This window comes from Telmatherina bonti (genome assembly GCF_933228915.1).
Source record: "Telmatherina bonti genome assembly, chromosome: 22".
NCBI classification, from domain to species: domain Eukaryota; kingdom Metazoa; phylum Chordata; class Actinopteri; order Atheriniformes; family Telmatherinidae; genus Telmatherina; species Telmatherina bonti.
The window spans coordinates 31,560,478-31,586,443 of NC_136631.1; the positions used below are offsets into that span (position 1 = coordinate 31,560,478).

At 41.6% G+C, this 25,966-nt stretch overlaps 2 protein-coding genes across 8 annotated transcripts in view; one reads left to right on the forward strand and one right to left on the reverse strand.

The window, feature by feature from the left end:
• The first annotated feature begins 260 nt into the window (after nt 1-260).
• ckba (creatine kinase, brain a) lies at nt 261-3,269 on the forward strand. Its single transcript, XM_079262171.1, has 8 exons — nt 261-363; nt 651-852; nt 1,529-1,683; nt 1,759-1,891; nt 2,263-2,434; nt 2,511-2,634; nt 2,704-2,893; nt 2,964-3,269. Exons 2-8 carry the CDS (start codon nt 660-662, stop codon nt 3,140-3,142), a joined length of 1,146 nt encoding a protein of 381 aa, XP_079118297.1. The 5' UTR covers nt 261-363; nt 651-659; the 3' UTR covers nt 3,143-3,269.
• Nucleotides 3,270-3,949: 680 nt separating this feature from the next.
• mark3a (MAP/microtubule affinity-regulating kinase 3a) overlaps nt 3,950-25,966 on the reverse strand; it is a 61,342-nt gene continuing 39,325 nt past the window's right edge. For 3 of the 7 annotated variants that reach the window (XM_079262022.1, XM_079262020.1, XM_079262021.1), the window contains exons 11-18: nt 24,652-24,764; nt 24,167-24,314; nt 22,894-23,108; nt 19,891-19,994; nt 15,929-16,198; nt 13,727-13,753; nt 6,295-6,339; nt 3,950-4,756 (exon numbers count right to left, since the gene is read on the reverse strand). In XM_079262022.1, coding sequence (XP_079118148.1) covers nt 4,411-4,756; nt 6,295-6,339; nt 13,727-13,753; nt 15,929-16,198; nt 19,891-19,994; nt 22,894-23,108; nt 24,167-24,314; nt 24,652-24,764 — 1,268 coding nt within the window. In that variant the 3' untranslated portion in view covers nt 3,950-4,410. The remainder of the gene's footprint in view (nt 4,757-6,294; nt 6,340-13,726; nt 13,754-15,928; nt 16,199-19,890; nt 19,995-22,893; nt 23,109-24,166; nt 24,315-24,651; nt 24,765-25,966) is intronic. The other 4 variants (XM_079262024.1, XM_079262023.1, XM_079262026.1 and 1 more) reach the window with 2 other exon arrangements.

The window sequence follows — 25,966 nt, forward strand, 5'->3', positions numbered from 1 at the left end:
TCATTGGAGTTTTTTTTTTTTTTTAATAGTTTAATCTAACAACATGTATCTATTAAGAAGGTTACATGTGTAAAATAAGTGTATAAACGTGGGTTTTGGGTTATTTTTATCTATTTATTTTAAAAGGTGGGTTAGTAGAAGATACAGACAAACCCGCGCGTCCAATTGAATGAATGGACTAGAAATAACTGGCCAATGGGAACCGAGATGGGACTCCTATAAAATCCCATCTCGAGCATAAATCTGCCTGGAGAACTGCTGGGACTCCGCTGGTGGTGTGTGTGCTCCTCGGTCGGAAACATAGGGATCTTTGTATCATCTCCTAGTAGCAGTAGTAGTAGTAGTACACAAGCTCGAAAACAGGTACGGATTACTCTCATTTATTATTTTATTATCCAAAAATCGGAATAATGAGTTTGTTTTTATCCAGCAGAGTCTATTTTATATTTGTCTGATTTCAATAGTAAGTAGTAAAATGAGTGTTAATAGTTTGGCAGTAAGATGGGTAATATCAGGACATATTGTAGAATTGTCTTCTGCATGGCTGCGTTTTGAACACGCATCATATTTAAATGTTGTCAAATATAACACGTAACCGCGGTGTGGCTTCATGTAGTTTTTACCGTCTCTTCCCCTCATCGCCCGCCCAGGAAACAGCCATGCCTTTCGGTAACACGCACAACCAGATGAAAATGAAATATTCCCCGGACCAGGAGTACCCGGACCTCAGTCAACACAACAATCATATGGCCAAGGTCCTGACTCCTGCCATGTATGAGCGGCTGAGGAGCAAGCAGACACCCAGTGGATTTACTCTGGATGATGTTATTCAGACTGGGGTTGATAACCCAGGTAAAAAAAGAGAAATTATCCGAACCACCATCTGTTGTGCCTGATCAGCAGCGTGTTTGTGTTCCAGCACTGACAGCTTTTTGCACTGTGACCTCCTCCAGGGATAAACTATTTGCAGACATATGGAGAGCTGATTTTTATCAGGAAAATGTCTCCCTCCTTTAATGGGCCGGCATTACGGGAACATCTTTCCACAGCTTTACAGCAAATGCTAAAGATTATCAGAGTTATGTAACATATGAAGAGCAGCAGCTGATAATCCCTGCTGCTTTCAGGCTCATTATGTTGTCTATAACTTACTCCACCAGCGCAGCGCGAGTTTAAACACCTGATAAGATTGGCCTACAGCATGTTTAAAGTTTAGCAAATCACCCTGTAGACTGTCTCTGTTTAGCTCTGAGAGTATGGACAAGCTGACGCTGAAGTGTCAGTCAGCTGAGGATGACTACCCAGATCTCAGTCAGCACCACAACCACATGGCCAAGGTCTTAACCCTGGATATGTACAAGAAGCTGAGAGGGAAGACGACACCCAATGGCTTCACCATTGATGGTGTCATTCAGACAGGGGTTGATAATCCTGGTACAGTAACAGACCACCCAGATGACACGCTGAGTTAGTGAGGATGTATGTCTATGTTGTCCCATCTCTCTTTCTGACTGACTGTTGTGTTCAGGCCACCCCTTCATCATGACGGTGGGCTGCGTTGCTGGGGACGAGGAGACGTACGAGGTCTTTAAAGAGCTGCTGGACCCTGTGATTGAGGACAGACATGGAGGATACAAACCCACAGACAAGCATAAGACGGACCTCAACGCAAACAACCTGAAGGTACTGTGGCTCTGCCGGCGTTTCACAACCGTGGATCTGGGGCTGGAACCAAGTCTCACGTAGCTCCTCTTTCAGGGTGGTGACGACCTGGACCCCAATTATGTCCTGAGCTCCCGAGTCCGAACGGGCCGCAGCATCCGTGGCTTCTGTCTGCCGCCACACTGCAGCCGAGGGGAGAGGCGGGCTGTGGAGGAGCTCTCCATTAAAGGTAGAGTTCATGATCCTGTAACCTGCTGACAGGTGTTCATCATCTGAGCAGCATGGCTGCAGAACGATGATTGTTGTTTGGAGGAAAACAATTTGATGCCCAGTGAACTCTGAAACGTCCCTTTAAGTCTTGTCTGCAGCAGTGGATGCCACCAAGTGGCGGCAAGTGGAAATACTGTAGCTGACAAGAGCGAACCAGATGATCATCCAAATTAATCTTAAATTTCTTTTTTCTCATCGCTTGTCTGAACAAGTCTTCCAGATTCAGAATGGAGGCTGGAATTGGACTTTATTCCTCTGCCTAAATGCACAAATCCTTCCTGACCGACTCGGACAGAATCCCAGCTGAACTGTTGCTGTGTTGTCCTGCAGCTCTGGACGCCCTGACTGGAGACCTGAAGGGGAAATACTACGCACTGAAGAACATGACTGAGGCTGAGCAGCAGCAGCTCATCGATGACCACTTCTTGTTTGACAAGCCCGTGTCTCCTCTGCTGCTTGCGTCGGGGATGGCCCGCGACTGGCCCGACGCCAGAGGCATCTGGTGAGACTTTAACTCAATCTAAACTTCTTGGTGACTCTTTGATGGGTGTAATGTGAGGGAAATGTCTCTCCTCCAGGCACAACGACAACAAGACCTTCCTGGTGTGGGTGAATGAGGAGGACCACCTGCGTGTGATCTCTATGCAGAAAGGAGGCAACATGAGAGAAGTCTTCACTCGCTTCTGTACCGGACTCACCAAGGTTGGTTTAAAACTTGACCGATCGGTTTTTCATGACCCAGTCTGAAGTCTCGCCCCAAACTGTGTTCAGATTGAGAACCTGTTCAAGGAGCGAGGCCACGCCTTCATGTGGAGCGAGCACCTGGGTTACATCCTCACCTGTCCGTCCAACCTGGGCACTGGCCTGCGGGCAGGTGTGCATGTGAAGCTGCCAAACATGAGCAAACACGCCAAGTTTGAGGAAGTTCTCAAGAAACTGAGGCTCCAGAAGCGTGGAACTGGTAAGTGTGTAAATGGTTCTCCAGTTTCTGCTTCACGAGACCAGCAGGCCTGAGACTCTCTTCCTGTCAGGCGGCGTGGACACAGCGGCGGTGGGGGGAGTGTTTGACATTTCCAACGCCGACAGACTGGGTTTCTCTGAGGTGGAGCTGGTGCAGATGGTGGTTGATGGCGTCAAGCTGCTGGTGGAGATGGAGAAGAGGCTGGAGAAGGGACAGTCCATTGACAACATCATGCCTGCACAGAAGTAAAGCCACCCTAAACCTTCCCCCTTCCCTCCCCTCCTCCCCCCTCTGACTGTCCTGGAATGCTGTCACATCTGGATTCATGTATTTAAGATGAAACCCTTCCTGTGAGCTGAAGACCTGAAATAAAATGTTGAAGTTGAGCTGCGTGGTGATTTATGAAACATTAAGGCCTGGACTGGGGGACTGGAGTCCACCTTCAGTCACTTCCAGACTGAAGGTGGACTCCAGTCTGAGTTCGTGCTGCTGTTGCTCCAGTTTTTCACTTTTTCCAAGTCTTACTGAGCCGATCTGGTCACGGCAGCTTCTACCATCAGCCTCCTTCAGCGTCACATGATCTGAGAAGTTAACAGCCAGGATGGCGACGATGAAACAGTTCTGTCTGGACGCAAAACTAAACAGTCTTCCTGCCAAGAAAAACCCAACCCACAAGTTGCAGGTTGGAGTTGCATGATGGGAAATGTAGGATTTAACACTTTCTGGCTCAGATCTGAAACTTGGGCAGGAAAAATTCCTGAAGTGAAGCATCCTTAATATGAAGTGTTTAAAATCTTTAAACTCGAACTAGACTCATCGCTCTGACTCCTTACCTATCGACACGTCACAAACATGGCAGTTTTAAACCTGTTGAATCACGTGTTTGAATAAGAAACTGGAGTTGACAGAAGTGATCATTGGTGCTTGGAGAGAAACCATCTACTGCTCCTCTTATTAAAAAAATTCCCATTTTCCTTAAACTTTCCAATGTGTCCAAACACAAATAATCAGACGGGACTTTCAAGTTGAGACACTTTAATTGAGACATGAGTGACCCTTAACCATGTGGGCATTTACACGGACTTCCCGTCATCTACCTTTTAACAAAATACAAAAAAAAAAATGGAAAAGAAAAACATGAGTATTGCGGTGAAGCCATCCTGAAAGTAAGATACATTATTTACACAGAAAACCGAACGCTACGCCTTCTTCCTTTCCTTCCAGGAGAGAGCAAACAAAAGAAATAAATAAGACCAGAATGCTTTTTTTGTTCACGTTCACAGCATGACAAATCATATTTAACTTGTTAATGTCGAGCCTGTGTGGTCAGAACAGACTGATTAGTAGGTAATTCAGTGATTATTGCCAAAAGCCTTTATCTATACATTATAATATTCATAACTCTGTATTTTTGTTTAAAAAAAAAGGAGACATTTTGAAACTGCTACTTGGATGATTGTACAGCTTAAATACCTCTCGATATATTTATATATGTATACTTTTTAAACACTTTTTGTTCATAGTTTTAACTCGTTGGCAACTTTGGAAGCAATGTTTTTGAAAGCGATGGATGACCCGGATATCCGCTTGAACCTGACGCCGTTGAGGGAGAGACGGGGCAGCTTGCAAACCTCCATCTCCCACTGTACCAGGTTTTCAGCTCGCCCGTCTCCGTGGACGCAAAAAAGCAGGAAACTCTCCTGCTGTTCGTAGTCGCAGTTGTTGGCGTCGAGCACCTTGCGAATCTCCCGCATGATATCACAAGGCTCCATGGAGCTGGTGGTTCTCATACTCCAAGTGAATCTGAGGGAGCGGGGTTTACCGTCTTTATTTTCCCCTTTTTGATCCCCAGGTACATGGCGACTGTTGGGAGGAAAAACAGGTTGTTGTCATTAGCTTTGCAGAATCACTCAGACTGGTGCGTTTATGTGGAATAGAACACATTCATGATTAAATAGGTGACATTTAAAAGGTCAATGAAGCAGGTAGAGTTAGTGATGCATTTGAAGTTTTGAGTGTTTCCATGTGAGACACGTCCAAGCCGCAGTTTTAATGACATTTTAGTCACAGAACAAAACTGTGGAGGCTTGAAACTGACAAAATGTAGTGAAAATTAAGTTTTAAATGTAAATAAACTCAATCAACTTTGATATAATTCAGTTTGCTTTTTAAAAAATAAACATTAAAAACTAAAATTTTTTAATTTACTTAATTCGTGTTTAAAATAAAGTTTTACTACATTTTGTCTTCAACTTCAAACAAGTTTTTTTTCTGGTTTTTAGAGGAAAAAATATCTTTGAAAAACCCAGAGGACTGCTGCAAGTTTTCATGCAAATGTCACAGCTAAATAAATTGATAAATTAAAAAAAAAAGATTTTTTTTACCTTAGGATTCATAAATTTGTTTCCTTTTTAACAATTTGCAAGATTTTAAATAATTTTTAATGAGGTATTTGATCACATCTCACCGATTTTAACTTGATATTTTTAACTTATTAAACTAAGTTAAATTCAGTTCATTAATGTTTATTTAAAAAATGATAAGGTGTGTGTGTGTGTGTTTGTTCTTACTCCTACTACTTCAAACATGTAGATCGATCTTTTGTTGGTTTTTATTTTTTTTTGCGTCACTTATGTGACCTCTTAAAATTTTTTATTGTTTTTTATATATGTTTGAGTTAAAATCTTACAACTGTTTTAAATAAAGGAATAAATCAAAATAGTTTTTCTAGTTTTTAAAGTTACTGTTAATACTTTTATTTTGGCTCTACTTCAACCAAAACAATCAACAATAAAGCCAAAAATGATGAAATAAAAAATATTTATTCGCCTTTAAAAGTTCTCCTTTTGTCTTAAAAAAAGGAGAATTAGTTTTAAGATTCCTGCTTTTAATCTTTTTCTTCACATCTGATTTATATTTAAAATAAAAAATGTTTTAAGTAAAAACAAAATAAAAAATGTCAAGCTCTCCAAAAGCAGCTAAAAGTAAAAAGAATACAAATGAAAGTTTTTAAACACGGCTTGCTGGGTTTTTCATAGATGTCAGGAAGCATTCACCCCCAGGAAGTCCTTCACACTGACTGCAGCTGGACATCTCGGCTGAATTAACGACACACTCCGGTATTTTCCAGGCTGACAACAAGACAAACATGCCATGCTAACGGAGCGGCACATGAGAATAAAGCCATGCAACCATAGAAACAAGGAAACAGCCAGAAAAGCTTTCCGTACGAAACCCTGCAAGACATCCCGGGAAAAACTAAACACAGGTGTTCCTAGGCACAAGTCTGGATTAAGCAAGTTGGACTTGATGCAGACAAAGAAACTGAAGCCTACATCCCAGCGGGGGTCAGGTTGGGAAGGGGGGGACATCAAGCTGCAACGGGGGGCGGGTAACCTCACCTTGAGCCCTCAAGTCTCCCGTTTCTCTCAAACTCGGTGGAGACTCTGAGGCGCACGAGAAGATCAGACAGATTCAAAGGAAGGGGGAGTCAAGGTGGGTTGGGACAAAAAAAAAAGAAAAAGGAAAAAAGATTGTGGTTTGTGTCCGACAGAATCATTTCAGATCAATTCCAGTGAATGCAAACAGAGAAGGAGACGTAAACGACGGCGTGACCACCACCAAAAAGATGAATGGAGAAAAACACAGAGACATGGAAGATCTGGCTTCCATTCAGATCAGTGAGAGAAATGAAAACTGATGGATGTTCGTCCCAAAACTGAAACAGCAACAACACAAGAAAGAAGAAAAGAAACAGAGTGATGCAGCAGCAGCAGCGTGTCGAACCCAAAACGGCAGCAAAACAGGCGAGACAGAAACTAAAAGGCAGAGAAGCAGCCAGATCAGCTGGATGTTCAGCTTCTAGTTTAAAATACAAGTCCTCTAAAAAGGTACAAGTACGCTTGGAAAGTAGTTTTCCCCCCAAAACATAAATGTCTGATCGTCCTCCGTTCACAGCAGACAGAAAGCACGAGGCGTTAGAAACTCCCTGCAACACCAAACCCGCGCTGGAGAACCCAGATGTTCCTCCGACAGATCAGTTCCTGCAACACGCCTTCTGCAGCCGGAACAGTCTGATCATCACGTCTTTATTCATGTGGAGGTGTAAACGTGCACGGCGTCGGCCTCGCAGCTCTTCTGCTTCCGGTGGTGGCTTCTCATCCACAGATGTGTGTGTGTGTGTGTCTCTGAAGGCTTTTCTAGACAGCGCTGGATTTTTGATTCATTCGGCAGAAGATCCGGCGGCCAGATGACGTCCAGGATTGATTGATACAAATATTTTATCACGTTCATCAACAGAAAATGTGCAGATACTCGGGGAGGGAAAATCGAATTAAAATATTGAATATCAGTTTTAAAATGGATTTTTTTTTTTTTTTGTTAAAATTAGATTTTTTTTCTTAAATAAGTGAACATAATCCATTATAAAATTTTTGTCATTTCTATTGATCTTTTTACTCGTCTTCTTGGGCGTTATTGCAGCATAATGATGGTCTGGTTACTTCCTCACTGAAATCAAGAAAAATGACGAGCAAATAAGTTTTTTTAAAGTTTTTTTTCAGAAATTAGCAATATTGAAGAATTGTGAGAATTGCAATTTAAATTGAATCGGCACCCAAAAAAATTGTGATAAAAGCATATCGACAACACCCTAGCTGATGCTCAAAGGAAAGGAAAATCCTTTTTAAGTACTGTTTGAGCTAAATTTGAGCTCCCAATAATAATAATCTCTGTAGGAGATTATTAAAAAAAACAATTCTGGTTTTCATGAATTACATGAAAAAAATACAACAGTTAATAAAGACAAGCTTAATTCCATGTAATCAACAAGAAGATAATTTTCTGATTACTGAGTCAGCAGATAATTTAAATCGTAACGTAGACGGCTAATCTGATGGCGATAAACTGGGTCAACGCACCTGGACTTTCCCCGTTACGGTTTCCGTGCACGTAGACCCACATGTCAGATTTATTTCTCATTTTTTCCCTCTGGACATGTTGAGAAATGTTTTCATATTTTTTGTAAAATAAGTAAATTAAAAACCTGAATTAAAAGTCAAAACGTAAACAGGACATAAATATAAATACGGCGGCGAGTTAACAAGAAGTGAAACATTCATGTCATGCGTGACTTTTTAGTTCCCGCGGTTCGCAGCTAAAACCATCACCGGTTACATCACGATGTGCTGAAGTAGTCCGAAAGAACAACTTGTTCTTCTCTAAAACCGGATTTTAGTACGTTATCGGATGTTGTCGGTCCCGTAAACCGGCTCAGTGACGTTCTACGCCTCCGATCCTCAAGCCGCAGTTTGTGAGTGTTCAGAGTTTCCCTGCTGCAACACACCTGATTCCCATCTGTGGATAATTAGCAGACTTGTGCAGGTTGATGTCAGGCTTTGCATGATCAAGTCTGATGTGAGCCAGGCGCGTTGCAGCAGGGAAACTCTGAACACTTGCAGGACTGCTGCTCGAGTTTTTCACATTTTCACAGTTTTAGGAACTCATTATGAAAGAATAAACGATGAAAAGTGAACAAATTTGCTGAAATCTCAGATTTAAGTTGCACATCATTTGATTATATTTAAGCTGTGCTGGTTTTGTTTTCATGGTTAAACTCCAGGAAAAGGCGTGACCCGACATAAAACATGCTTCGTATTTAAGCTTCACCCTGAGAGAAACACGACGCTGAAGCCTACAGAAAAAATATCCATTTCAATTTCAATGATGTGCTCCTCTGACAAGACGAGTGCACCCAGGCAGGCTCCCATCATGCACTGCAGCCCGCTGAACAGATAAACAGGACGGGTGGAGGAGGAAGACGCTCCGAACCCCTGACAGCTCGACAACAGGAGGACGAGTGAACATACAGGACTGACAACAGGTCCTGGGTCAGCCGGAGGGGCTGACGGAGGAGGAGGGAGGAGGGGGGAGTGAGCCAGGACAGGGAGGTCTGGAAACCAGACTTCTTGTTTTTCCCCCTCGAGGGAGATATTAAGGGACTGAAACAACCCTTACTCTAGATCTTCATCGTCCTACAACTCTCTATATCTTCTGCTCGAGAATCTGAAAGAAAAAAGTGGGAATCTGAGGAAACGGCGGAAAATCTTCACGGACACAAGAAAAGAAAAGAGAGAAGGAAAGAATAAATGGATGGCATGAGGACAGGCCGAATTAAAAGGAAAAAAAGATGGATGAGAAGGAAGGAGGAAAGGAAAGGCTGATAGAGACTGAAGGGCAGAAGACTTACTAAGGGTCTTTCCTCCCTGGGCAGAAGAGTTGGCAGGCCCTGTTTTGGCTGTCTGCCGTTTGGTTGGGTCAATACTGACCCTGAGCAGAGAGGAAGAGCAGCGAGAGGTCAAAGGTTAAGGACATGAGAAGGTAAGGAAGACAAAAAAGTCAAATAAAATACACGCAAGCTGGGAGAGAGGGAGGTGACTCCAACTAAAACATCCTGAGGAGGAGGAAAATGATGAAAACTCACTGATCAAAGTCCCAAGATGTGATGAGTTTACAGCAGAAAAGTATGGAGGCCCAGAGCAGACAAAATGTAGTAAAAGGTTATCAGGAGGGTTGAAAGGTAACAGAGGAAGTCACAAATAAAACCCAAAGTTCACCGTTTGAATGTGGAGCACATAAAGAGAAATAAAAACAAGTTTTTAAACCTTTTACCACATTTTTTTTTTTTTTACACCTCAGAGGCTCCAAAGAAAAGATAAAAAACACAGAAACCAAAGTGAGGCTGCAAACGACAGGCTCTGGATCAGGATGACGAGGCCGAAAATGGAGACTAATGTCTGTAAAACAGCCAGCAGAGGGCGCCACGAGCCCCACGACGGCGGCGTCCACAAAACCTCCGGCTGGTCTGGACTGAGAACGGGCAGAATGGCTGGCTCAGCGTGGACAAGCCTCCTTCCCTAACGCCCTGCTTCACTGATCCAGGGGAGGGGGTTTATTTCAACCCCATCATCATCATCAGGAGGGAACTCTGATGTAAAACACTGATCTGATGAACCGCATCCGAACAATGAGCCTCATTCACCAACAAGTCCCACTTTTTTAATGAAAATTGTGACTTTTTTCATCCAGGGATTCTGTGGTTCTTTAAAATACTGTAATAAAATAAAATAAATCTTTATAATGCGTTTATTTTACATCTACAGGAGAACATGTGACCTTTCTGCATCCGGTCCAGCTTGTTAAACGGCGTTCCGCCGATACTGAGCGCCACACAGAGCAAACGACCGAGTGGTGGAGAGCAACGATCTTTATTTTCACACCTCAGGCTGCTGAGAGACATTTTAAATAGACCCTGAAATGGTCCGGACCAGGGTTCACCAGTATCCTGCAGGTTTTCCAGGTGACCCGGCTGGAAAACTCCCGTCTCAGACTAAACACACACAGATTAGAATCAGGTGTGTTGCAGCAGGGACACGTGGAAAACCTGCAGGACACCAGGACTGGTCTGGACCCACACACATCAGTCCAGCTCTGTTCACGTTTTCTACACCTTCCAGGGTTTATTTGGGAACTGGAACATTTAATGGGGAGCTGGGTCATGTCTAACTGGTTTTTCTGAAGCCACTGGTTTATCAAAGCACCCAGAACATTTCTCCGTTAATGTCCACAGCTCATTTAGTAATTAAAAATAGTCTTTTACTGTAGTGACCATCAGGAGACGGATGCCCTGACCTCTTGGTTTCACACTTGTCCTAATCTTCACACCATCCTTCAGCTGCACGACCTTTTCAGTGTTTCCCTGCAAATTACGGTTGGCTGATAAATCCTTTTTATTTCCGAAGAACCTGCCGTTCGTCAGCCGGAGCGTGTGAGAAATCAACCAAGTCTCTTAAGAAAAGATGTGAGTTAAATGTTTGATGAGTTGGTGAATGAGGCTCATTAAGGTTTTATTTCCACTGCCTGCTCCTCCTTCAGCTCTTTTCTCCATCAAACCATCACAAGAATCCGAAAACGGCGGCCTGATGGGAAAACCTGTCCGTCCAGTCAGAGGAATGACATTTTACCTGAAGTAAAACCTGCCAAGGTGAGCCATCACGGCCCATTCGCCGTCTTCAAGCCAATAAAAAAACATTCCTCTCTTCTTTTCACTGCATTTATGATCAGTTTTTTAGAGTTATAATATTTGGATCATTTATATTTTCTAACAGTGGCATTTAAAGATTTAAATAAATACATGTTTTAGCAACAGATGGTGGAATAAAATCAGAAACAATCAACCTGATGGCACATTAAAAAGAATAAAATCACTAATATAAAGTTATATCTGCTGGAGGAGAGCTGACTGAATGAACCCAGTTCTAAGTTTTCTTTGCAAATAAAGGATTTACATCTGGAAATGACTGTAAATCCCATTTAAAAACATGTTTTGTGGTGAATAATGCAGCAGAATAATGAGAATAAAGCACCCAACTCATGACGTGTAAACAGTGTGGTGAGAAAAACAAAGCAGGATCAATGCATGCACTGGCGATTGATTAGTGGCAAGCTGCTCTGTTGTTGCTGTTGGTTAATCGACTGATTGTTCGAGGAATCAGGTCTGCTCTCCCAATCAGCCTTCATCCACTCAGACCAACGGCAGCCCCCCCCCCCCCCCCCGAGTGCATTTCCACACGCCAACACCAGTTACCTTCTGATCAATGCAGATGAAAACCAGTAACATGTTCGGTTTTATTCTGGATTCTAACTGGATTATGTTGCTCTTAAAGGAAAAGTTTGTCAGAAACGTCAGATTTTCTTTAAAGACCAAGCTGAACACCGTGAGCGTTACGATGCCTCCCTCCCGCTCTGCAGAAAAGCCCCGATATGAACTAAATCTTAATAAATGCAGACATGAAGGATGGATGGATTCAGGTGCAGCTGGAAGACATGAGGTACGCTGACATGGAGCGGGAGCGTCATGTTGTTATGGATCAGGGGTGTCAAACCCCAGTCCTCCCAGTTTTTATGGTTTCCCTGCACCAACACACCTGATTCATGCCAAATGGAGCCAAAAGCTTCTGGTCAACCTGTTCATCCATTTTGGTCAAGTGTGTTGGAGCATGGAGACAACTGTACCTGCAGGAAACTGCAGGTGGACAGGAGTTTGACACCTGGTAGAGGTAAATATATCAATATAAATATCAATATAACCTTCATGGTTGAATAGTTTCCTCTGATAACCAAAATACCTTTTATGAGGAGAAAATGTTTCAGATTTGATGACGGAGAAATGACAAACTTAAATCTTTTAAACTGCTTATAAAATAGTTAAAATTCGTCCATGAACAGTAAGAAAGCTGCTTGTATTCAACAGCGGCACATTAACAGGCTCGTGGTCACCAAGTCAAACTGGAAGATTATGGTTCACGCCTTCAAGTTGAGCTATGTGATGTATAATATTCTTTTAAAAGGGGGGTAGTTAGAGCCCTTGGTTGTAGCTGGTCATTGGAAAAAATGGTTCATTATGTACTTCTTCCTTTTATTTTGATCGTTTCCAGCCAAATCAAGGACATTTTTAAACCCTAAATTTAATTAGGTGTGTCTAAATCTTAGCTAATTGCATGTAAACAGAAATTACAATAGCCTGTAGAAAAGTCAATATTCTGTAAAATGTAAAAATATGGAAACATTTTCGACTCTGAAAGATTTAAACTTTGTCTTGGACCAACATTTCCTCATACTGGTTCTACTTACTGGTTACTACTTGCTTAACTGGTTCTGAAGCTGCCTGTAGAGAAAAACGCTACTTTAACGCATCTGAAATAAACGCACGGTTTGGTAACGTGTAGGACTTGAGGCGATTCATTCACACATGTTGGAGTAGAACCATGTCTGAGGTTCACATCAGCCTTGTTGATCCGAATCCGACTCGGTTTGCTCGGAAAGTCCGCTTCATTTGGGGAAATGTGAACCAAACAGATTCTGATTGGGACCAAAGAAGCGAACTCGATCCGCCTACAAACGCAGGTCTCGGCGCGTTTCAAGCGGACCAAATACAGGAAACGGACGACACCCCCCTACAACTGAGCCGAGTCCCCAATCAGACCGAGTCCAGCGGACTATCCTGATGTGAACGCACCATTAAAACACGCAGGGATTAAAAAACACTGACTTTAAGGACCAAGTTCAGCTCCCGACACCGTCTACGTCTCCAGACCAGCTTCTACTCGCCATGCAGATGAAAACATGAAGCTTCCTTCACAGACAGAAAGAAGAATATGAGACTGAGACGCTTCCGGACGAAAACAAAGCATTTCTCCTGCTGTTAAATTAGCTGAACTCGCGTGTTGTCGTCAGCTTCTTGCTCTGTAATGAGATGAAGAAAGCCGCTACGATTCGTAATAATCTCAGTAGCTAAGTACAACAGAAGACTAAACGACTGAAATAAGACACCTTTAGGGACGCTGTAATGCTTTCTGACATTCGGTTTGTGAGCTGCTTTCTGACATCTGTCTGTAGAATCCTGGTAAAAAGCATTTTCCAACGATCTATGACATGTTTCCCAGTCTTTATGGTCTACAACCAGCGAGGTTCTGATGGTTCTGATGTGACGTCATGTGAATACAAGCAGCTGCTGATCGTTGCGTTTTATCGGCTTCATTAATGCAAACTTTTCCTTTAAGACCAAAGAGAACCAATCGAAGTGGATTTGAGCCACATGAGGAGTAAAATCTGCGGCTTTATGAGGTCTAATGTGTGCAGATGCACCCAGAGACGCTGCTTCTCTGCTCAGCGGTGTTAGTTCGGTGCCAGCAGCCCCGCTCATCTGAGAAGTTCTTCAGTGAGATTGTTCTGGTTAATTTGTTTTGGTACGGAAAGGCAGTACAGGAGTCCTACCTTTTGGTAAACCTGAATGACATGTTTCTACAACAGAACCAGACAAAGAAACAGTGAGAAATGGAGGAGGAGGAGGAGGAGGAGGGGGGGAGGGGGGCATGAGGAATCTGAACGAATGAAGAAAAATGGGGTGATTGGAATCATCAGCTGTGAAAGTTACTTTTATTTAGTTTTCCTTTAGAAATGTATTCAAATGATTTAAATTCCTCATTTTAGATCAGTCATTTCAGAGGTTGCTGACCTGGCTGCCGCTTCTAGAGGTTTTATTTATCTATTTTCATAGTAAACTCGGACTGTGACTCTGACCGGGGGAGCGAGGTAAAGCTTCAGATGTATCTGGAGTTTGATCCATCAGAAGTTATAAAACCCACTTTAGGTCATAAACTACAGAAATAATAAAGATACAAGCTCAACATCTGTTTGTTTTAGTTGTCATCTTAACCCCTGAAAGCCCGACCCGGGAAAACCGCGGGGAGAAGATTCTTTATGTGGCCCTTTAAAAAAAGTTCTTATTTTGTTTGATATGACCAAATTATTTTAATGCATTAATGTATTATTATCCTTTTAACCGGGTAAGCATCACACTGTCGGCAACAGGGTTTTAACATGGAGTGATGTGAAATGTCTGAAAAACATCACGTATCAGATATGATCCAAGCGGCATCAAAGGGTTAAAAGTGTGATTAACGGGTCAAATCCTCACAAAATTGGACTTAATTCGATTTAATAAATCATTTTTCAATAGTTCAGGGAACCATCCTGTCGTTGTGGAAAGTTAAAACAGCGTGTTGAGCTTGCAGGGTTCTAACAGAAAGCAGTGCATCGTTATTTACACAGGAACTAATATAAAGCTTGTTCCATCCTCCACGAGAAGCCAGAACTTTGTCCTTATTCTCGAGGCTCCGAGAAGAAAATGAAGTCACTGAAGACCGTTTGACACGTCAGGCTGGCAGAACTTTTTTCTTGCAGGGCTCCGAGAAGTATCGTGTGATTGGTCAGACATTTGAGGTGGGCGTGGTTAACATTAAAACACTCGGATCCTGCCGCGTGCACGACCCGCCCTGCCACGTGCACGACCCGCCCTGCCGCGGATGAAGTTGCTGGTTAAATATGAAACTAGAAAAGCCCTCGGAGAGCGGAAACCTCCGCCAAGCACAATGTTAAAGAATCCTTTAAAACATTCCTGGATCCAAACGGTGATCCGGATCACCATCAAAATTTAATCAGTTCTTCATTTTTACATCTCCAACAACTCTTGACATTTTTATAAAAATCTGTCCGTAAACTTTTGAGTTATCTTGATCACAAAGATGCTGGTAAAAACATACAGTTGTGCTCATATGTATTCATCTCCTTTCATTAAAGAAAAGGCTGAATTTACAGCAGTCACTCCTGTCAGTCAAATACCTGTCAACAGGTGCAGAAGTCTGACAGAGGAACAGAAAACACCTGACTGGAGCGGAAACATTAAAGGATTGTTCAACTAAATATTACTTTATGACTGATGGAATATGTAATAAATCATCTTGTTTGTTTGCTTTTTAAAAAAATATTTCTATTAAACCAGAATTAGAAAATAATGTAATGATTTTCATAAAATTTTTATTTTTCATTACTTTAGTCAATTTCATCTTATTTTACAGGCAGCTGTTTTTTTCCTTCTTTAATGAAAGGATATGAATAAATATGAGCACAGCTGTAACCTCCTTGGTGGAGGTAACAACCGGGTTCCTCGCACATAAAGCAGACATCGCCCCCCGCAGTGACCTCCTCGCTGCAGACCTGCTTCTCCTGGAGGATGGATGGACCTGACGAACAACAAGTTTTTCTTCTTGCAGCCTCGAGAACAAGAAGTCAGTTCTCGCTTCTCCTGGAGGATGGAACAAGCTTAAAACCAGCGGCTGAAACTTCAGTAAAAGGAGTTCCATCTGCTTCCACCGTTCCTGTTTCTCTGGCCGGCAACCAGGCAGCGACACAAGCAATTCCCACATTCAGCAGGTCAGTGAAGTGCTCCCCACCACATGGACGAGCATCTCTGCTCTACAAGGCACGAGGAACAGATCCAACAGTTTAACGGAGGTCTCGCTGCTCAGAGCCTTCTTTTTAAAGATCAATGAATTGAAAATAAAAAGCACATGAATGAAAAGGAGGAGCTAGAAACCCCGACCCGGCGAGTAGGGAGGCGGGCGCCTCATCGCCTACCTGCGCGTGAGTTTGGATGTGAGTTTGGAGAAGAGGTTGCTGGTTCCACGGCTGCGGGTTTGGGAGAGAGGCGTGGCATCGTGGGAGAGCGTGGGCGAGGCCGGCGGCCCGTTGTACGTGGCCGTGCGGCGATCTCTGAGCTGGCCGCCGTGGAAGGTGCTGCGGCTGGCGGTGCCTCGGGGGAAGCGGAGGCGGTCAGGCGTGGTGGCGTTGCTGATGCTGTGGGTCGACGCCACCGGATTCCTCCCGCCGCCGGGCGACACGGCAACACTGTGGATAAAGGAGGATTATAATCAGAGGAAGTTTCAAACTGCCGCTTCACTTTTCCCATCGCAGACGTGGACTTCATCTGAACGGAGACGTGGCGACGGACTGCGATGGGAAAACTTTTCCGTCCCCGTCTGAAACGGAGGCTCATCAGTCCTGCATGGATTCCTCATCGCTGCAGCGGCCTCTAGCTAAATGTAAGCTGCAGGTTAGACGTCAGCAGGGTGGGAAACTTAAACCAGGAGCCAGAATCCAAATGTAAACATGTTTTAACCTTCAGTAGGATCCTGCAGATTTGGAAAAACTAGAAGGAAAGGGAATTAAACTCAAGACTGCAATGCGGGAATTTATCCACTATTAAAATAAATACAGTAAATAAAGAAAAAAGGGGACTGGAACGAAATTACATGTATATTTTTTAATTAATAAAAATAAAAACTTTAAATAAAAATGCATAACTAAAAAGGGAATAAACAAATTTAATCAATAAAAATGGAAAAAATGAAACAAAAAGTTTGTAACAAATTTACACGAAATGTTGCTTGAAGTCTTAAATTTGAAAAAAAAAAAAAAATTATAGTCTTTATTTGAACCTTTTATCCAGTTATTTGATTTGAATAACTTGTGTTTTTATATGATATGCATTTATTCATACATATATGAATATTTATACTTATTATATATAATTTATCAAAAACTGTATATTTTTTTCTGTTTTGCTCCAGTTTTTTCCCCCCTCAGATTTTCCACTATTTTTCTTGTTTTTGTATCATATATTATATTATATTATATTATATTATGTTATATTATATTATATCCTAACTGAAGTAGATGGGCCTCTTATAAAAAAATCTATTATAAATGCAATTTTTTTCTATTTTGCTCCAGGTTTCTTTTTTTCCCCCCTTTACATTTTCCAATATTTGTGTTTTTTTTGTATCATATACTATATTATATAAAAATTTATAAAAATATATTAAAATATATTAAATAAAATAAACTATATTATATTACATTACATTACATGTAATATATTGTATTATATTATATTATATTGTAAAGGTAGATGGGCCTCTTATAAACAAAACTTTAGGAAGTATTTAGATAAAAGAAAACCAGAAAGGCAGTTTTCCCACCCTGAGCATCAAGCGGTAGGTTTTTACAATGAAAAGTTCCTGCTCCGTTAGAGTCTACGGGCTGGGAAATACTTGCTGTTGGCAACATGTTGGTGTACGCATTATATCCGCAGCTCATTCGTAGCGCACGATTTGCATGCTGGGAAGGCGAGACCACATGAGGCGACAGTTCGCGTTTGTGAGTTGCAACGTTGACTCGAACAGAGGCGATCCTGTCAACAAGAGCACAAAGGTGGAAAGGATCGCCTCTAGCACACAACTACCGGCTCTATGATGTGCACGACAGCAAACACTCATTCCTGAACAGCGGAAACGGATCGTTAAACTGTTTCCGAGTTCAGGCGCTGTACACTGCCCCTAGTGGTGACCTCCGGTACTGAACATTGTGACTACAGACGATGCATGTTTGCAAACACAGCAAGCACATCCCAGCCCTAAACAGAAACAGACTTTAAACGGAAGGATCTAGAACAGCAGGGAGAGCCGGTGAGGGGCGGCGCTCTGCCGTCCTGAAGGAGGCGAACGGGTGAGGGAGTCCAGGCGGAGAAGATCAGGGCTTAAAGTTCTCAGCAGAGGATGGAGGTGAGTTCAGGAGCAGAGCTGAGAGTTGTTATTTTAAATGTTTGCAGCGGAGGCAGGAGCTCCGCTGGGTTATGACTGGCGGAGGAAGGCTGGAATCGGGGGAAAATATGATCACACACACACACACACACAGTTTAACACGGCGCTGGACACAGTGTGGAAGCTTGAGTGGAGTGTGTGGATCCATATTTTCCTCCAAGTGTTCCTCTGCTTCCCTGACAGCGTCTGAAATCAAAGCTCAACAAAAGCCGAAAACAAGTAAAAATGGAATCAAGCATCTGAAAATGTTCGTATTAAACCTTAATTAGGAACCTAAAGATGAATTTTACCCGACAGATTCGGCTCAATGTGTGTCAGTCTGAGTTTTTAGATGTAAAGGATTTATTTTCCAGTAGAAACTGGTCACGTTCAGCCATTTTTCCTTCATCACAAAGGATTGCATGAAACATGACGAACACTTTCAAACCATTAAACTGGTTTTCTCAGGCTCTGGTTTGTTGGTTATGCTGGAGAAGTGTGACAAACTGTGATAGACATTTTATCCATCAGTTAAAAATCAGATCCCTGTTACCCTGAAAACAAAAGTTTGTCACAGAAAACGAACAAAATTCTTGTCAAAACAAGACGTTTATGTTTTCATGATGTAACGAAGATGCACCATGAAGTTTTCAGAGATTTATGACCAGTTTTTCAGTCTTTCAGAGTTTTTGAGGCTTCGCTGTGCATCGACATGATTTCAGCTACATTTCAATCAAAGAGACCAAGCAAGTTATTTCTACTTTAGTCGAGCATTTAAATGCTAAATGCTGCTTTCCTGCAATGATGCGAGCAGAAAAAGAGGAATTGTTTAAATTTCAGTGATGAGAAACACGTAGACTGGCACGGATTCACAGAATAACCTAAATTTAAAATACAAAAAATATTAACGCAAGACTGAAAATGTAGATTTTATGTAAATAAATTGTGAAAATTTTTTATAAAATTTGATTGAAAAAATCTTCAGTTTGTTTTTATATCCATACATTTATAAATTTGATTAAAATAATTTTTTTTTAATTAAATTTTTTTTATTTTATAAAAAGATTCCTATATACTATTTCTATTATACCAAATAGTTTTTTTTATTATATAACATAAAAAGATATTTATATAAACATGCAAAACTAATTTGCATTAATATATCATTTTTAGAAAAAAATATAATTTAATTTTGTAAATAAATTAATAAAATACTGTAATTAAAAACATTGTTAAAATATTTTATTTTACTAAATTTACTTAAATTTTTGCTTTCTTTTAATTATAAATTATTAAACCACTTTTGTTTTTTTTTTTCTTAAATGCACATATACAAAACCTTTTCCAATGATTATTATTTTTCTTTTTTTTACTAGTCCCTGGCTGAAGATGAGCAGAAATTTCAGATGGTCACCAGAAACCATGAGTTTGCTTTTCGGTGGAGGAGATGATGTCCATGCTGGAGCTGCGGGTTACAGAGTGTGAAGCTGGCTGGATGTGTGGGTTAGCGAGGGGCCAAACAGGGGCGGAGACATGAGAGGTGACAGACAGGGGGGTTTGGAGGCCCTGCCGTCTTACTTGGGCGAGCAGTAGTCCAGAGCGTAGTAGGAGTGGGGCAACGTAGCCCAGCCTGCCTGGCAAGCGTACAAAGGGCCGACGGTTTGATACCTCAGCCGCACCGAACTGGACGAGGCACCGAACACAGCGGCCGCAAAGGCAGAAGAGGGGCTAGTGGCACAAGCCATCTCAGTCATGCTGGTCATGCCAACGAGGGGGGAAAAACAAAGTTGAAACAACAGAACAACCCGAATCACAAACAAACAAAACAGGCAGAAATGAAAAGTTCATCAGAAAAAAGGGAAAAATGTGAAGAAAAACCAGGAAGAACAGAAGAAGAAATCACGGAGCGAACCCACGGAGATGTTCAGCGATGAACGCCAGCCGACATCCAGCTCTCACCTGTTCTCCTTCCCGTTTGGGATGACCGAGAGGCGGTCCGTGTTGTTGCGGTCGCTGCAGACATACGTGTTCCTCCTGGTCATGCCTGCAGAAGCAGTGTTATTCTGCAGGGCAAACACAACAGAAACATCTCAGGGCTTCAGGTAGAAACAATGTTCAGCTACTTCAGAGTCCTTTCTGTTGCACAAACAGCTGATTGATCTGATTGGCTCAGATGTATTTAGAATCACACTCATGTAAACTAAACTCTCCCTCTAATCTCATCGATGTCGAGCAAAAGATGGCATGTATTTCCTATTCATGGTTGCAGCTTTTAAAGCATGAAGATAAACTTTACAGCAGCAGTTTGGCATTAAAATTAACAGCCATTTATTCCTTCAAGGTTTCACGATGTTGATGGATTTAAGTGGTGGATTTCTTCGCCTTTGTGGTTAAAGTGTATTTCTGCGATGCTGATGATGCACCGTCGTAAAAGCTTCATCGGAATCAGACGTCTGAAACTAAAAAAATGACAGAAATCATTAGATAAAATAATCCTGTTATCCATGCTTAAATATAATATCAACTTCTTAATCGACTAAATTATACTATAAAAGTTATGTTTTTTCATTATGAAACTGCTTTTTTTCTCAAAAAAAATGCCTGCCTTTTTCAAAAGCACATATCTGTCTTGTTTATTGTTGTAATAAAGAATGAAAAAATGTGTTTGTGTCTTTTTCATTGTCTTTTGCAAATATTTCTTTAAAAGAAATAAAGAAATAACACGCAGAAAAAACTGTCTTTACAGTTTTTCTTTGTAACTTTCTACTGGTGAAGATCAGGGTCGAATTCTACCTTGAAACAAAGTGAGCAACACGACTCGATCGTCCTGCTCCGTCCCGCTTTGCATCATTTACCTGCTCCGCATACCGATTAGTCTCGCAGACGAACAGAGCGATGATCTCCTCGTTGAAGAAGAGCTCAAACATTCCCCTTCAGACACATCGTTGGCTACGGTTACATGGTGTTTTTTAATTCAGAATTAATAATTCAGAATGAACTTATTCTCTTACAAGTTTACATGAAAATAATAATTCCAAATGGACGTTTACATGAAACGCGTCTTTACTTAATTCCTCTTTAGAGCGGCGGGTTGGGAAGGGTTCTGATTGGACAGAGGGTGCACGTGACGTATGACGTATACCGGAAATAAACAAAGTTGTCTCCCTGCTTCTCGTCTTTTCAGTCGTAACTTGTATAAACTACATAATAAGAACCAGTTTCACTGCTAGTTTTATTATAAATGTGAAGTAGCAGCTCAACACCAGCATACTACTTCACTTTCTGCAGCAGCTGAGAAGGAGAAGAAAGATAGACCACCGAACACGGGAGGTAAAACAACGCGCGTCATCGGGACAGGACAAGGTAACGAGCATGCTCAGAACGACTGGAGTTACCTTACAGCGGAATGAAGGTTTACATGACCGAGGAATTAAATAGTTCAGGATTAAAATGCAAATAAACTTAAACCATCGGGATTAAGTTTAATTCTGAATAGAAATTAGCATCAGGAATTAAGTGTTTACATGGTCGTTTCTCCTCAGTTTAAGGCGGATGTAACTTTTATTTGGAATTAAACAGGAATTAAAACTCCTATGTAAATGTAGCAAATGTTACTGTGAACTGTCAAAATATTCACATCATAATGATGTTAAACTGTTTTTTCTATGTTTGAACATGGTTTCAGCCTCCAGAGATGCTCATCATGATGACCAACCCAAAGCATTACTCTCCATGACTGAAGATGACCAGGTAACTAATTTTCTCCTGATTTAACCTTTGGAATGTTTACAAAACAGCTTTCTAGATGGTCTAAACCAGAGGTGTCCAGCTCCGGTCCTCGAGGGCCAGAATCCTGCAGGTTTTCTATGTATCCCTGCTCAGACACACCTGATTCAAATTAATTAGTAGTAGAGCTTAATCAGTTGTGCACGTCATTGGCTGTTTGATCCATTTAGTGGAAGCTAGATGTGTTGGAACAGGAATACATGGGAAACCTGCAGGACAGCGGCCCTCGAGGACTGACTTTGGACACCCCTGGTCTAAGTGAATACTGTGGAACGCCCTTGTAATGCTGGTTTTGTCAGATACACACATTGTGAGGACAATGTGGGGGGCCTGTGTGTGTTTTTGAGTTTGTCAATCTAACTTGAGAAGTGTGTCCCTGTAGGTTCACCAACAGTGAACTGTGTTACTGTATTTTGGCGTATTCATGCGCTGGCAGTGTGTTGAAGGTTTAATAAAACATCCATCATGAACAACTAATATCAGAATCAAACCTACGTCCCTGGAAAGCGGTGAAATAGCTCCTAAATGTGTGTTTGTGAATCCTTAGAATGACCAGAAACCGACTTGTCGCCTGTGTTTGGACACAGCGATTCTTCCCCGAGCAGCTGAATGGACGCCGCCGTCACGCGCCACCATTCATGACTGAAGCGAGCCATTCACCCTGAAGAGCAGCCGTGTCCACATCTTCCAACAGTGCTGTATAAATCTGCCAAGGCGCCTTCAGAGTGTGTGTCACAGTGTGTTTCTGACGCCTTAATGTCACGGATTGAATCACTTGTCCAGAAGGAGGAGATTCCTGACGAGTCCAAAATATTTCCTGCTCCTGAATGACTCCTTCCAAAAAGAGCTGAACGACATTCTCCAGCTAATTAAATCACGGAGACTACATTACCCACAATGCAAATCAAATCAGCAGAAAGCATCAGGACGAAAGATCCCTTTTCCTAACCCAGATTTGTTCTCCCTTTTCCAGCTTCCTCTGGAGACAATGAGGTCTTTATTAGACTGCTTTCATGTCGGAAGCAGCCAGGAATCCCCCCCCCCCCCCCCCCCGCCGTCGGTGAAAGACAAGCTGGTCTGGAAAAGTCCCACAAACAGAAGAAGCAGAGAAAAGAGCCTGATGGGGGAGCGTGAGGTCACATGAGCCAAACGAAGCCGGCCGCCACGGAGACTCACACTCGGGCCGGTGGTGGCTCCTTTCCTGCGGTCGGGGATGTCGGCTTTGTTGGGGTTGTTGGCGTTGCCCAGGAGAGGGCTGGAGGGTGGAGCGCCGCGGCTACCCGGGGTGCTGGGTTTACGGAGCTGGACTCCACCGTCCTCCTTCATGTTGTCGCCTGTGGTGGTCTGACTCCTCTTTGGATGAGCCATTCCTGGAGGGACGTTATGACCGACTGCAAGAGGAGAAAATACGTCTGGTGAATAAAACCGACTGTAAATTACAAGGAATATCTACTGAAATGCTTTTATCTTTAATGAGATGAGCTACAAAAGGAGGGCAGGACAGTCTGGAGCACATGAGGGCATTTTAAAGGACAGTAAATTCAGTCCACAGTTGGAGGAAAAAAGGGGTCACAAGGTTCAGGATGTTTCTGCTTTAAGATCCATCTGCCAGAAAGGAAGTGGTCCAAACTGAACTTATTAAAAGACCATCATATGGCAGCAGACAGTGATTAGTTGTGGTCTAAAAATGGTTTCATCAAATCAAACCAGTCACATGGTTTCATTTAGCTCAGAAGCGTCCAGCTCCGGTCCTCCAGGGCCACAATCCTGCAGGTTTCTCCATGCATGCCTGCTCCAACACACTTCAATTACCTTAACCATGGAGCAGAACTTCATAGGATGTTGAATCCATTTAATGCAAGACAGATGTGTTGGAGCAGGGAAACACTGCAACCCTTGGGGACGTACTGGGACACCCCTGATTTAGCAGCTTTCTTCAGACAACATTAGGGCTGTGACCATATGCGTTTGTCCCGATTCAATAAGATTCAGATTTTTCAGGTGATTTAAATTGGGATTCTCACAATTCTACGCTGTTACTGATTTTTGTAGATTAAAAACAACAAAAAAAAAAAAAGAACAAAACTTTTTTTGGCTCAGCATTTTTTTAAAATTTTTTTTTAAATTCTTGATTAAATTCAAGAGGAAAAAAACAACACAGCAGTCAGACCATCTGCTGTTATACCGTCCAAGAAGATGAGTAAAAAAAGATCAATTAAAAACAATAAAAATGACTAATTTTATAATTAATTATATCTATTTAAACAATTAAATAATTTAAATAATTAAATCAACAAAAAAAAAATATTGATTTTAAAATTGTAAAGCAAAAAATCCCGACATTTGATTTTTTGGTTCGACTTTCCACCCCTCGACAACAACGCAGCTTTAAAAGAAAAGCTGCTTCATTCGCTCTAAATCAGTCAAATGGCGCCTTGTGGCTCCTCACCTTGTTCGCTGTAACGCCGCTGTTTGTGGTTGGACGAGACGCTGCGCTGGACTTTGAGGTGGGAGGGGGACTGGCCGTTGAGCTCGCTGCTGGGTCGGGGTTTGGCCAGAGACAGATTGCTGCTGGAAGCAGACTCGCTGGGCTCCAGCTGCGGGGCAAAGGACACAAAAACACACAAATCTAAAATGCAACTTCATATTTATAGCAGAAGATGAGAAATTTAATCCTCCTGTTTACAGAAGTTTATTTATTTATCATTTCTCTTTATTTTACATTGAAGCATCCAGAAACAGGACGAGCCTCTGAGGGGGCTGCGATGCAAAACTCTCCAAATGCTAAATTCATGTGGAATTATTCATTTAAAAAAACAAAACTAAAACTAAAATATCTCAGAGCTGCAGAGGAAACTTATTTTTGAGGGTTGAACCAGTGAAACCAGTGCTGGAAATGTCATTTTGCACAGTGAGGATAGTTTACGTTCGTACCTCGGAGGCCTTCCTGCCCAGCAGCAGGTACGTGGCAGTGATCTCGTCATACTTCATCTTGGCCAGAGAGTCCTGGATGTCGTCCAGGTTGTAGCCCATGCCCACCATCACATCTGCACAAACGACAGCGGAGGTCCGTTTCATCGAAGCAAGAACATGATCCCACCTCGTCTTCCCACACATCCCATCATTCATCGTCCAATGAAATAAAAAAAACTTAAATTCCTGCTCCTACAGAGTTTTCCCTTTTGTTAAAAAAAATATTTTTCATTATCAAAAAAATGTGTTAAGAAATTATCTTTTTTTTATGTACATTTTCATTTTTAAATATTTTTTTTTATTTTTTCTTTCTTTTAAATGGAAATCACAAAGTAAGAAAAAATATACATTAAAATCTGTAAAAAATTGTTTTATTTTTTGCCAAATGAGGAACTTTTTCTTATTAAAGCAGTTTTTGTGTGGAGGCAAACCAGACCGACCTGTTGGGGCACAGATTCAGGCTCTGGCTGGTATTTGTCATTCTAAATGACGTGATGGACAACAGCTCTTCCTCAGGTGCAACTAGCGCTACGTTTTAAAGTGGTAAAAGAAGATTTAGTGGTGGTAACAGCATGTTTTATAGTGGTATGGGCAGGTTTGTAGTGGTAGATGCAAGTTTCAAATTGGCAAAAGCAAGTTTTCAAGTGGTCAGAAAATGTTTTATACTGGTAACAGTAGGTTTAGTACTGGAAAAAAACTAGTTTTATACTGGTAACAGTAGGTTTAGTACTGGAAAAAAAACTAGTTTTATACTGGTAAAAGCAGGTTTAGTAGTGGAAAAAAACTAGTTTTATACTGGTAACAGCAGGTTTAGTACTGGAAAAAACAAGTTTTATACTGGTAAAAGCAAGTTTAGTACTGGAAAAAAAACTAGTTTTATACTGGTAACAGCAGGTTTAGTACTGGAAAAAAAACTAGTTTTATACTGGTAAAAGCAGGTTTAGCACTGGAAAAAAACTAGTTTTATACTGGTAAAAGCAGGTTTAGTACTGGAAAAAAACTAGTTTTATACTGGTAAAAGCAGGTTTAGTACTGGAAAAAAACTAGTTTTATACTGGTAAAAGCAGGTTTAGTAGTGGAAAAAAACTAGTTTTATACTGGTAAAAGCAGGTTTAGTACTGGAAAAAAACTAGTTTTATACTGGTAAAAGCAGGTTTAGTACTGGAAAAAAAAACTAGTTTTATACTGGTAAAAGCAGGTTTAGTACTGGAAAAAAACTAGTTTTATACTGGTAAAAGCAGGTTTAGTACTGGAAAAAAACTAGTTTTATACTGGT

Coding starts and splice junctions, on each gene's coding strand:
- ckba (XM_079262171.1), top strand. CDS start 660: ATGCCTTTCGGTAACACGCACAACCAGATGAAAATGAAATATTCCCCG. Junction 853..1,528: donor GACTGGGGTTGATAACCCAG/GTAAAAAAAGAG, acceptor TGTTGTGTTCAG/GCCACCCCTTCATCATGACG. Junction 2,435..2,510: donor CCCGACGCCAGAGGCATCTG/GTGAGACTTTAA, acceptor TCTCTCCTCCAG/GCACAACGACAACAAGACCT.